This window comes from Peromyscus leucopus, chromosome 3 (assembly GCF_004664715.2).
Source record: "Peromyscus leucopus breed LL Stock chromosome 3, UCI_PerLeu_2.1, whole genome shotgun sequence".
NCBI lineage: Eukaryota > Metazoa > Chordata > Mammalia > Rodentia > Cricetidae > Peromyscus > Peromyscus leucopus.
In genome coordinates, this window is record NC_051065.1 from 73,058,898 (window position 1) to 73,071,731 (window position 12,834).

At 43.0% G+C, this 12,834-nt stretch overlaps 1 protein-coding gene across 2 annotated transcripts in view; it reads left to right on the forward strand.

Annotated features, from left to right (window-relative positions):
• Plekha8 (pleckstrin homology domain containing A8) overlaps positions 1–12,412 on the forward strand; it is a 51,637-nt gene extending 39,225 nt beyond the window's left edge. The window contains exons 13-14 of one of the 2 annotated variants that reach the window (XM_028864123.2): positions 3,304–3,365; positions 11,091–12,412. In XM_028864123.2, coding sequence (XP_028719956.1) covers positions 3,304–3,365; positions 11,091–11,288 — 260 coding nt within the window. In that variant the 3' untranslated portion in view covers positions 11,289–12,412. Of the gene's footprint in view, positions 1–3,303; positions 3,366–11,090 lie in introns of those variants that run through there. The other variant, XM_037203767.1, reaches the window with a different exon arrangement.
• Positions 12,413–12,834: the final 422 nt, after the last annotated feature.

Genomic DNA, 12,834 nt, shown 5'->3' on the forward strand with positions numbered 1-12,834 from the left:
GTTCCCTGTCACAGATGCAATTGAGATGAGGATGGGTTTGTTGGCTGCACAAATACTCTGTAGGGACATTTTCTGTGAAAAGGAGTGCTGTGGATATAGCTCTGTATAAATAAAATGCTGATTGGCCAATAGCCAGGCAGAAAGTATAGGCAGGACAAGCAGAGAAGAGAATTCTGGGAAGTGGAAGGCTGAGGCAGAGAGACGCTGCCAGCCACCACCATGAAAAGTAAGATGTAAGGTACCGGTAAGCTACAAGCCACATGGCAACTTATAGACTAATAGATATGGGTTAATTTAAGATATAAGAACTAGATAGCAAGAAGCCTGCCACGGCCATACAGTTTGTAAGCAAGGTTGGGTCTGAGCGACTGCAGGACTGGTGGGTGAGAGAGATTTGTCCTGACTGTGGGCCAGGCAGGACCAGGAAAACTCTAGCTACAAAGGAGAGTTTTTCTCTGGAATGTTGTGTGTTAGTTAAATCTACCAGTATCTTTAGCCCCAGATTAAAAAACTGTCGATTTGTGTGTGGGTTCGTGTGTGTCAGGGTGCACAGCATGCTGCAGTGTTCTGTTTCTTCTCCGTCAGATACTATAACACCAGGGAGGACATATGTGAACGTTCTCAGAACTGCCACTGAGCCCTGGGTAACTCAGAACCCATACTTTAAAGATCTTTGCCGTTTGATCCCAACTTTTCCTGTCCCAGTGAACTGCTCCTGGTTGCACAGGTTGGCCCAATTCCATGAGTCTTTCTCATCTATGGCCATCACCCTCCTTCTGTATACCCTATCCAGCCTTCAAGATGCCTGAAAATCCTGGCTGCTGCACCGAGACTGCGTTAGTCTCTTCCTTTGGCACTATAATACCATCCGTCATATAAATGTATTATATGATATGATAAAGGCCAGCTCCTTCTAGATCCATCAAGTTCTAAGAGCAGCGGGTTGACTGAGTGTAACTCATCTGAAGATCCACTGCTTTGCACAGTGGAATATAGTAGATCAACACTGAAGTCTTGTTAAATGAAACAGCTTTCACTATAGATATTCAGAGATTTTGGTTTTTCAAGACAGGGTTTCTCTGTGTAACAGTCCTGGCTGTCTTGGAACTTGCTTTGAAGACCAGGATGGCCTTCAAATCACAGATCTGTCTGCCTCCTATGCATGCTAGTATTAAAGGCATGCATCACCACTACCCGGCTACAGCAGATTTTCATAATGACATTTAATACACTGGCTGGATTAGGGTCACAGGAAAGCAAGGAGACCCTCTACCTTCCCCCAGTAACTCTGGTCCAGGTGGCTCCTCAGACAGCTGAAAGGGTTAGAAGGTAGCTGTCTTACTGGTTTTCCTCAGGGCTGTGTCTGGCACTCCCTGCCTGGGCTGCACTCTCTGTGCTGTGTGAGTCAGCATTGCTTTTCTCAAGACGTCATCACCAAAGCCCTAGGTACCATCTAAACTTCCCGCATGCCATCCCAGAGTCAGCCAAGTGTTGGCCTTACACGGAGGATATGTGTCTTGAACCAGGTCCTGGCCTGCTCAGACTGTATGCCTAAGGGGAAAAATTAAATGTAATCTTGGGCTCTCCTTTCAACTGTGTCTAAGAATTTCTCCATATTTGCATTTGATTTCTTTCCCTTCTGCACGAGCTACCACACTAATGCTGACATCTCATCCTGTTCCAAACTCTAGCTAGCCAAGGGAATCTGTTGTATTTAAAATCTTATATATAAAGTATGTTATAACATATATTGAAGTAGTCTTTTATAGAAATACATTTTGTACATATTCAAATTATACGAAGTGGAAATGGTAATACACACTGAAGTTTTTAATAAAGCCTTATCCAAAAAATTGGAATAGAAGTTGGCTAAAATTACATAATTTCAAAGCTGTAGTAGGCTATAGACCTAAGCTGCAGCCACATGGCAGTGCTGGACTTAGAAGAGAGTGCAGTATCCTGTGCACTGCATTGCTTTCCCACATAGGAGCTCATACGTGTAGTTCTGGTACCTGTTTTCTGTGCATCTGCTCTGGCCAGAGCAGAGCATGATTGTTCAGCCTATCACAGTATCACCTAAGCCTTCACTAAGTGGTCCAGTGCCTGCACCAACACTGGATTAGCACAGGAAAGTAAATAGGTTTGGAATAGAAAACTCAGATGTGCTCAGGCAAAACATGGAGATAAAGGTTAAGCTGCTCCTGTGAGGCACTGTGCAAATAACCCAAGAATGCCATAAGCTCCTGGAGACAGTGTGTAGACATAGATCAAACATATGAAGAAAAGTGCATGGTGGGCTTCAGATTGTCTTCTGAGAATATATCTATTCTGTGGAAATGATGGAAAATCAGTTTTGAAATTTTTATATATTGAGTTACCCAATATTTCAAAAATGTATGTATCTCTTGCATAAAATGCCATCCTTTGCTCTTGGGACTTTTTAAATTAAAATTATTATATACCAGTTTTAAAATCTCACTTTAAAATATCTCGGGACCAAAATAATAGGCAGTTAACTTTAGAATATAGCATGTGAATAACTTTATTAACAGTTCTCCATACTTACTTTCTAACTACCTTCAGGCCAATCTTGTCTAGACATTTTGTTTTACTTTATTTTGTTTTGTGGGATGTTCTGTTTTTGTTTTGAAATACAGTCTCCCTCTGTTGCTTAGACTGACCTCAAATTTTTTGGCTCAAATGACTCTTCTGTCTTAGCCTACCGAGTGACTGGAACTGTAGATGTATACACTACTCATGGCTTTTCCATAACATTTTAGAGGTTCTGGGCTTTTATACTATATATCCAGAGCTACAGGGTATTAAGACAAATGTTTGCTGTCTCAGGAACAGACATTAAAATTGGCAAGAACTTAGAGATTATTTCACTAAGGGAGAGATGGTGATTAGAGAAGGTATATAAGCCTGGCTCAGGCTTAGGGTACATTTCAAAGAACTGTGTTTTAAGTTAATTGCATCATTCCAATTGTATTTAGTCATAATTTTCTATATCCTTTTCTCCCTACTTACTGCTTTATATATGAAACTTTCCCACTATGATAATAAACTGAAGTTCAGATACAGTGACCCAATATAGGTGAAAATGCCTATTTTTCTTGAATGAAAGAAAAGGGGAAGAGGTAGAAGGGAAGGGGGAAGTCTGTTTGCACTCCTTTCATTTGTAACACTGGGTGTGTAAAACCTTGGAATTAGATTTGTAGTATGCATACATTAAATAGTGCATTATGCAAATCACACCAGCATCTTACCATTCATACCTCACAAAATCTCTTTCTTTTCAAGATAACGCATACGGCAAAACATTACGGCAACACCATGGCTGGGTAGTTCGAGGGGTTTTTGCGGTAAGTCATTCCTGTCCTCTAAAGTTTGCGTGATCAGGAAGGTGTGTTTTGTTTACATGCTTGCTTTAGTTTTAGAGACAAAAATTGCTAGCTCATTTATGTTTATAGGCCTTTGGAATGTGGAAATGTCAGCAATAGAAAATAGCAATACTCACAAAGACTAGTGAAGACTTATGATGAGAGCGTTTCAGTGACTTCAGAGTTGTGCCTCTGAAGTGGCCGTCTTGGGGGTGAGGGCATGAAATAAGAAACTGGGCAGCCATGCAGAGAGAGCTGGTTGTAGGCTGTGATTTCAGATACCACCAAGGAGAGATGAGTCCAGCTCTGAGTTCCAGCCAACAACTCCCTTTGTTGCCCATTCTGTCAGCCCTGTTCATTCTCAGCTCTTAGTTCGTTTTTGTTGTTGTTTTTATCTTCAAATATTAACTCTGTGGGTACATGTCACTAGGCAAGGCTAGTGATCCTTCCTTAAACAGTTGTTATCACAGTGAAGATACTAGACACTTCTATGTGTGTTCACCTGGTTCCTGCCATTTCTTCTTCCTGGCACTTTGTTTTACCTTTTTAGCTTTTTAAAAATACATTTTGATTTAATCTTTTAAATATTTATCTAATTTATATATTTCTTTAAATATATAGTTCTACTTAGACATATACCCACATGTTTATGGATTGTATGTAATTAATTATATAAATTCTTATTTTTTACATTTAGCTTTAGTATAATTCTGTAGTCTTTATCCATACTTAATAGATTCTGTGGTGACTTATGTTGTTGTTTGTGGTGCTAAGGATCAAGCCCTCAGTCTCACAGGCTAAATAGGCACTATTACACCAGCCCTTGTTATAACCATTTTAATACCACGAGAGTCTGAGAAAAAATCTCTACTTTTAGTGGCTGCATAATAGGCCCCATAATTTGTGAGTTTGTTCATATGAGCAGAACAGAATCTCCTCACACATTATACTAAAATCTTACTTCCCTAAACTAGATTGCTGAAAGAGTTGCCTATCAAATACCAAGCATTATATAAACAGCTTACAGTTTAGAGTACTCACCATGCACTAAACATTGTTGTCAGTGTTTGAGAGACATGAAGTTACTACTCTCCTAACACAGAGACAGCTCTTGTTTTCCCTGCTGTAGACAGAGACCTGACACACAGGGAGATAGCCCATCTGTAGCTGCTGACAGCCTTAGGCAGTGTCCGGTGTTTGGTGTTGCTAGCATTTAAGCAATGCATGATTTCAAGCTTTTGCCACAGCACTGTCTGTAGATGAGTCAAGTCTAGAGCTTCCCTGGCCTTGAAGCCTCACACTGACTCCTCAAACCGTCCATACTTGGGAAGGCTAATTACATTTTCTAGTATGCCAACTAGCCAGTCTCGGTGGTTCAGAGCAAACATCTTTCCATTCCTGGAGTCTAACTGATTTACCAACCAAATGGTGAGCTCTAATCCTCAAACATGTCAAGTCTGAACAATTACCAGCCAAGCTTCTGCCACCAGCTTGCTGATACCCAGCTGTCACTTGACCTTCTTGTTTTCTTCTTCAGCCAGATTGGAGAGTTGAACTTAGCATTGGCCCTGCCTCTTTTTTCCTCGAGTGCTGGTCTGCCTCTAGACTAGCAGTTGTTTCCTTAGGAGTTCTGAAGGCCTCAGCTGTCATCTCCAGCCTCTGCTATCACTACGAGAACATTCAGTGTACTCCCATCCCACTCTCTATCAACTGGACCTGCCGTCGATAGCTCTGTAGTCTGTCTTTCTCTTTCCACTCTCAAATTCCACGATAAACTTTCCTCTGTTTTCCATCATTTGAATTGCAGGGCCTGCCCTTCAGTTCTGGGAGATTTTCTACATTGTGTTTTGAATAACTACCTTGTTTTCCTTTTTCCGTGTCTCTCCTTTATACTTAACAGTATCTTCTGAATATACTTATATCTTCTGAATGTTAATTATGTGCCAGGCTTTGGGTGAAACAATTTTATATAATCTTAATCTTTAAAATAAGAAAAAAAGTTCAGCTACCTTCTGCGGTTGAGGAAAGTGAGGTTCTGGGAAGTTAAACACTTTGTTTAAATTCTTAACATAAGTATGTGAAAAAATCTGAGATTCAGTGATACTAGCCACTCTTGCTTCACAAATGGGGAGGAAAGATTCTCAAAGGCTTTCAAAATATAATTGTAGATCCTCTGCTGTCTCAGGAGTGCCAAGCCTAGGGAAATTCAGAAAGGGGATTTGGCAAGCTGGGAATAGCCAGGCTAGCCAGACTGTATCAAGAGGTGGAGAGAGAACCTGGGAAGCTGTCCACTGAGAAGAGACAGGCTGTGGTTGAGGAGCACAGAAGGAGCCTAGGTTTCAGTCCTGGCCCCAGAGTTCTGAGACTGACCGTGTTTATCCAAGATAGAGACAGAGACTGCATGGTTCCTACAAAGGATGATTAAAATATCAGTCTAGAAGCAAACATTACCTCTGTATTAGTTACTGTTCCTCCAACAGCACACCCAACAAAAGCAATAAGGAAGGAAAGCTTGTTCAGGCTCACAGCTTGAGGGTACCATCGTGGCCCAGAGGCCACACCAGCAGGAGCTTGAGCAGCTGGTCACACTGCTTCCAGAGTCAGGAAGCAGAGAGGGGAAGTCTACTGCCTGCTCTTTTCATTTAGGCAGGCCCCAGTCCATGGAGTAGTGCCTCTCACATTGAGAGTGGGTCTCTCCAACCTTAACTGACCCACTTTGAAACTTACTCACAGATGGGCTCACAAGATTGTCCCCTTAGTGATTCTGCATGCTGTCAGGTTAACACTATTGTCATCAGAAGTCTACCCTTTTTACTATAGGCTCATGGCCATCTCATCACAGAATGCATTCAGTCCAACTTCAAAAGTCTTCATGTTGTTTTCCTTAACAATTCCAGAGTTGCTCAAAAGTCTCTTATGAGACCCAGGCACTCTCTTTAACTTTTAGCCTCTGTAAAATAAAAAAAAATAAAATCAAGCTACATTCTTCTAACATACAAAGTAGGGCACAGAGTAAACATTCAATTGCAGGAGAGAGGAGTTGAGGCATAACATGGGAAAGTCAGACCAAAGTAAGACCAAATCCCAGCAGAGAAAACACCTAATTCTGCAGCTCCAAATGGAGCATCTAGGGATCATGATGGAATCATTGCACTCCAAAGCGCTTGGCTGCCCTGCTCCTGCAGCTCTGCTACCTGCAGCACATGGAACCTTTCCTCGGCCACCTCTAATCCATGTCTCCATTTCCTCAGTGGATATCTATCTCACGGTCCTGGCATCTCCAAGATCCTGAGTTCTCCATTGCAACTGGGTGCCACATTTGCAGCATTATGAGTGATCTCTCAGAGCCTTCTAGAAAGAATCCAATCTTGCCTCATATAGCTTGGCCTTAGAGGCCATCTGGAATCTCAGTCAAGCCTACATGATTCCCTCACTCTTGAGTCTGCCATGGCTGTAAAGCCTGTAACACAAGGACAGTATTTTCAAGTTTTGCTGTCAGCAGCAAGATGTGACCTGGCCTCCCAGTACCCAGTTGTATGGGCCTCCATGTGCCTTACAGGCTGACCATGGGAAAATACTTCTCTAGGGTGGTAGTTGTTTACCTAGGAACCTCTTTGGTGATATTCTCAATTCAGTGTCTCTTTTCAAATTTGTATTTATACAAGTTGGGCCAGAGCATGCCACAGCCTGGATGCTATCTGTCTTAGTTAGGGTTTCTTTTACTGTGAGGAGACACCATGACCATGGCAACTCTTATAAAGGAAAACATTTAACTGAGGTGGCAGCTTACAGTTTCAGAGGTTCAGTCCATTATCATCATGCAGGGAGCATGGCAGCATGCAGACAGACGTGATGCTGGAGAAGTCTACATCTTGATCCAAAGGCAACAGGAAGTGAACTGAGTGTCACACTGAGTGAAACTTGAGCAAAGAAGACCTCAAAGCCCACCCCTACCCCCACAGTGACACACTTCCTCCAACAAGACCACACCTATTCCAACAAAGCCACACCTCCTAATAGTGCCACTCCCTTTGAGGGCCATTTTCTTTCAAACCAGCACATTTTACTCCCTGGCCCCAAAAGGCTTATAGCCATATCATAATGCAAAAATGCATTCCGTCCAACTTCAAAAGTCCCCATAGTTTTATATAACAGTCTCAAACTTATTTAAAAGTTTAAAGTTCAGGCCAGGCGGTGGTGGCGCACGCCTTTAATCCCAGCACTCGGGGGAGGCAGAGGCAGGCGGATCTCTGTGAGTTCGAGGCCAGCCTGGGCTACCAAGTGAGCTCCAGGAAAGGCGCAAAACTACGCAGAGAAACCCTGTCTCGAAAAACCAAAAAAAAAAAAAAAAAGTTTAAAGTTCAAAGTCTCTTCTGAGATTTATGCACTCTCCTAATCAAAATCAAAAGGCAGATTACATGCTTCCAACATAAAATGGCACAGAATATACATTACCATTTCAAAACGTAGGGAAGGGAGCATAGTGAGGAAATACTGGACCAAAGCAAGGCTAGGCAATCTCCAAACTCTGCATCTCCATGTCTGATGTCAAAACGTGCTTCAGATCTCCAATTCCTTTCAGCTTCGTTTACTACAACAAAACTGTTTTCTCTTGGGCCGGCTCCACTCCCTGTTAGCAGCTTTCCTCAGCAGGTTCCCACTACTCTGGCATCTTCAGTATCTTGTGGTGTCCAAGGCCGTCCAGGCTTCAGCTTCACAGCTTCACGAAATGCCCTCTCTTAGCCTTCATTCAGGGACACTCCTGACACATGCCTGGCCTCTGCAGCTTTCCTTAGTCTTGGAGGTAAATTCCATAGCCCCTTTTTTCTACCCTTAACTCCAGAACCACGTAGCTGATGCTGCCAAGTTCTGCTGCTTCCAGTGGTTGGAACGTGGTCCACTCGTTCAACTACATCTTCACTTCAGCTTTCTGTGTTCTGTGGTTTCCTTCACTGCCTAAGCTTGGCCATCCTGCAATTGAATCTGTAGACCAGGCTGGCCTTGAACTCAGAGGTCTTCCAATTACGTCTTCACCAGCTTTCTGTTTTCAATGATTACTTTCACTGCCTAAGTCTGGCTGTTCTGGAACTTGCTCTGTAGATTAGGCTGGCCTCAAGCTCACAGAGATCCACTGGCTGGTACCTCTGGAGTACTGGGATTAAAGGCATGCTACACCACATCTGGCTCTAAGCTTTTCTCTCTTTTTTTTTTCTTTTTGTTTGATTGTTTGTTTGTTTTTTTAAAGACAGGGTTTCTTGGCAACTCTGTCTGTCCTGGAACTAGCTCTGTAGACCAGACTAGCCTCAAACTCACAGAGATCTACCTGCCTCTGCCTCCTGAGATTGGCATTACAGGTGTGCACCACCACCACCGGCTTCTAAGCTTTTCTTTAATTCTCTTTCACAAATTGGAAACTTAGCTGGGTAGGATCTTGCCCTGAGGTTACCACTCCCTTTATTCCATTTCTTAATCTGTTTATCTCCTTGACCACAGAATTTAGCTCTATTCCACTTCCTAGTGCTCCTTTTCTCCTCAATTTTTATATTTTCTTGCTCCTCATTATAAATCTGTGTAAGAGTGACCAGTAATAAACACAACAGAGTCAATACTAGGCTGCTTTGAGAGTTCCTCTACTGATAGAATTAATTCAAATCGCTTCACTTTAGCCTCAGGCTGACTTTTCAGACAAAGGCAAAAGGTAGCCATTTTCCTCATTAAAATATCACAATAATGATCTCTAGGCAACATACTAAAATTCTTTTCTGAAACCTCTTGAGCAAGCTCCCCCCCCCACGCCCCCTCCCATTCAAATAACTCTTAGCACTACCGCCTTCCATGTTCCTACTGCTGTGGCCCATTAAGCAGTGCTTCAAACATTCCACTGCTTTCCTAACCCAAAGTACCAAAGTCCAAATTCCTACAAACAAAAGCATGGTCAAACCTATCTCAGCAATATCTAGACCCTGGTACCAACTTCTGTCTTAGTTAAGGTTTCTAGAGACCACCCTTATAAAGGAAAACATTTAACTGAGGTGGCAGCTTACAGTTTCAGAGGTTCAGTCCATTATCATCATGCAGGGAGCATGGCGGTGTGCAGGCAGACGTGATGCTGGAGAAGTCTACATCTTGATCCAAAGGCAACAGGAAGTGAACTGAGTGTCACACTGAGTGAAACTTGAGCAAAGAAGACCTCAAAGCCCACCCCTACCCCCACAGTGACACACTTCCTCCAACAAGACCACACCTATTCCAACAAAGCCGTACCTCCTAATAGTGTCACTCCCTTTGGGGGCCATTTTCTTTCAAATCATCAAACAATCCTATCTGATATTTCCTCTGCCTATGAGATTATCCCATTGCCTTTGAGTTCAGCCTCACTCGGAGTATGAGCACAGGTAGAATGCGGCCAGATGATTTGCCAGACTATAATGTGAATGGCCTCTAGTCCAGTTCACAGTAGAGTTCTTATTTCCCTCTGAAACTGCATCGCCTGGACCTCCACTGCCCACATTCCTGTCGGTATACTCATCTTCCAAATACCCACCAGAACAGCCCACTAAGCTCTGCTTACAACATCCTAAGGCTTTTCTAGTCTGAAGTTCCAAACTCTTCTGCATTGTTTCCTCAAACCAGTTCCAAGGGTCTAAGAAACAGGAGGTCAGTTTCATCAAGTAACAACTCCACTCCTGGTATCAGTTTTTGTATTCATTACTTTTAGCATCAATGCAACAAAATATCCAACAAAAGCAGTTTAAGAAACAGTTTATTTGGGCTTAGATTTTGAGGATCTAGTCCTATACCCTGGAGCGTGAGACAGCTGGTCCCATTGCATCCAGTCAAGAAGTAAGAGAGATGAAAGTTGCTGCTTGGCTCCTTTCTTCTTGTTCTCATTGGAGACTCCAGTCCAGGTAATAATACCACCCACATTTATGGTGTGGGTCTTCCTACCTCAGTCAGCCAATTAGAAACTCTCTTAAAGACATGTCAAGTTGGTCTCCTGTCACGTTAACCATCATTCTTACCATTACAAGTTCCCTTCTTTATTAGAAAATATATAAAGAGTCCTAGGAAATAGTATGCATATTGAGAAATAATAGGAGATAAGAAGACAAATGAAGTGTGCATGCAAGTGAGATACTAATAAAATAAAGTGCCCTGGAAGGCTAGACAGACAGTATGTGCATGCTCACAGACAGATGTGCATACTGATTGTGAGGAGTCATGGCATTGTTCATCATTAAGTTGGCCCAAGTAGACCCCTACCTGTTCTAGACTTGAAGTTATTTGATTTGGTGCTTAGACCATGATTTTAGGCAATCTGTGAATTATGAATTAGAAGGGCATTCATATTTGTTTACCGCCGGGCGTTGGTGGCGCACGCCTTTAATCCCAGCACTCGGGAGGCAGAGCCAGGTGGATCTCTGTGAGTTCGAGGCCAGCCTGGGCTACCAAGTGAGTTCCAGGAAAGGCGCAAAGCTACACAGAGAAACCCTGTCTCAAAAAAAAACAAAAAAAAACCAAAAAACAAACAAAAAAAAACAAACATATTTGTTTACCCTTGCTTTCCTCAGTCCTCCTCCCTCCCTCCTTTCCATGCCTACCGTGTGTGTGTGTGTGTGTGTGTGTGTGTGTGTGTGTGTGTGTGTGTGTGTGTAAATATGCAAGTGACAGTTGTGTTGCAGATCCTCACAGGTAATTCTTTTGCAGTTAGCACTGAGGGCAGCACCATCCTATGAAGATTTTGTGGCTGCGCTAACCATAAAAGAAGGTGACCACCATAAAGAAGCTTTCAGTACTGGGATGCAGAGGGACCTGAGCCTTTACCTCCCTGCTATGGAAAAGCAGCTGGCCATACTGGACACTTTATATGAGATCCACGGGCTGGAGTCTGATGAGGTGGTGTGACAGCTACAGGACAGCACCTCCTAACTTCAGGGAATAAAGTTTGCTAAAGTGTTGTGTTGCCCTAGTTAATTCAGCAACAGCTTTGATGCTCTCCAACTCCTTTCCTGGGGAGAGAGACAGGAGGAAGCAAGACCTAGTGCTTTTATAGAATTGTGTTAATGCATATGTGTTTGGTGTTTTTAAAAATCAAGGTGCTAAATATTCAGTTCAACAGGCCTACTGGAAACCAAATCATAGCTGTCACAGACTTGAATAGCAAGTAATAAGAGCAAAATTGGCAAATGAATTTGTTGGGATCACATTTTATATTGTTCTGTTTCAGTTATTAGTTGTAATGGACCACCCAAATCCAAGCAGTATGCAGGACTATAACACAAAGCCAGTGTTTAAAATAGCTTAGAAATTGACTGAGCGTTGGAGGGAGTGTAAGCTCCTTTGTCAGAGACTTGCTGTGTAACGGTTTGTTATTTCTAGACTGTCCCGAGTGGGTCCCTTCTCTGTGTCTCTGCTGATGAGAAGGGCAGTGTAGGGAAGAGATTTTGATGGTTGTGGGAAAACGCTAACAAGGACTGCCGTGCCTGTTGTCAGGTGGGACAGTGGCTCCAGGAGATGACCTCACCCTGTGCTTGAGAACAGAATAGAAGGGTAGGGGAAGTTGTTGGGGTAACGAGTGCTGCTCTTTGACAATACATTTCCTGTATGCTATCTGAATTGGACATCATAACAAAACAGTGACATTATAGAGGATTGCTGCTTATAATAGGAAGGTCTACTCACATTCATGGAGTATCTTGTTTCTCTTGATTTTATTTTATTTTTATTTATTTTTGGCCTAGCTTTATGAACTCTTCAGCAAAAGAGCCAGGTGGCTTTAAATGTGATCTAGATGACCCCTGTATTGAAGTCATATGATGTGCTGTTTGAAAGAACAGAGTCCTAGAACTTACCTGAAGAACCCACTCTGGAGGTAAAACAGGAATTTTCTGGTTGATGACCTTCCCAGGCAATACTCAAGTACACAGGTTGAAGAGCTACCCAATTGAATTCTAGTTTTCAGAATTCCCATTCTTCTGCAAGAACCAAATGATCCATCCCCCTACCCCAGGAGAAAGAGGGCCATCATTCAGGTCAAATAATTAAGTAGAGGGTGAGTAGACCAGCAGCCTGTGTGGCATTGCTTGTGGCATCTCTATAAAGAGGGACAAGGGGCCCGTGTCTCCCAGGAATGGACCAGGAGGGTGCATAGGGGAGAAGCCATGTGTGCCTTCCCCAGGAGAGGCGGCTTCCTCCTAGTAACAAGGAAGGATGTTCAAGCATACGCAGTCCCCAGAGGAAGGGAGCCCTTGCCAGGCACAGGTGAAGGGAGTGGCGGCATGCTGCGGCTGCATACACTAGGGCTCTGCAGAGAATTCGTGCAGGGAGAGGTACTGGTTTTGTCTTTTGTCTGTCTTCAAGCAAGTGGGCATTTACTCAGATTAATGAAGCAGTAGAGCTGGCCACAGTGGTGCAGGTAATCCCAGGTGTTGAGGGGTATGAGGCAGAAGTA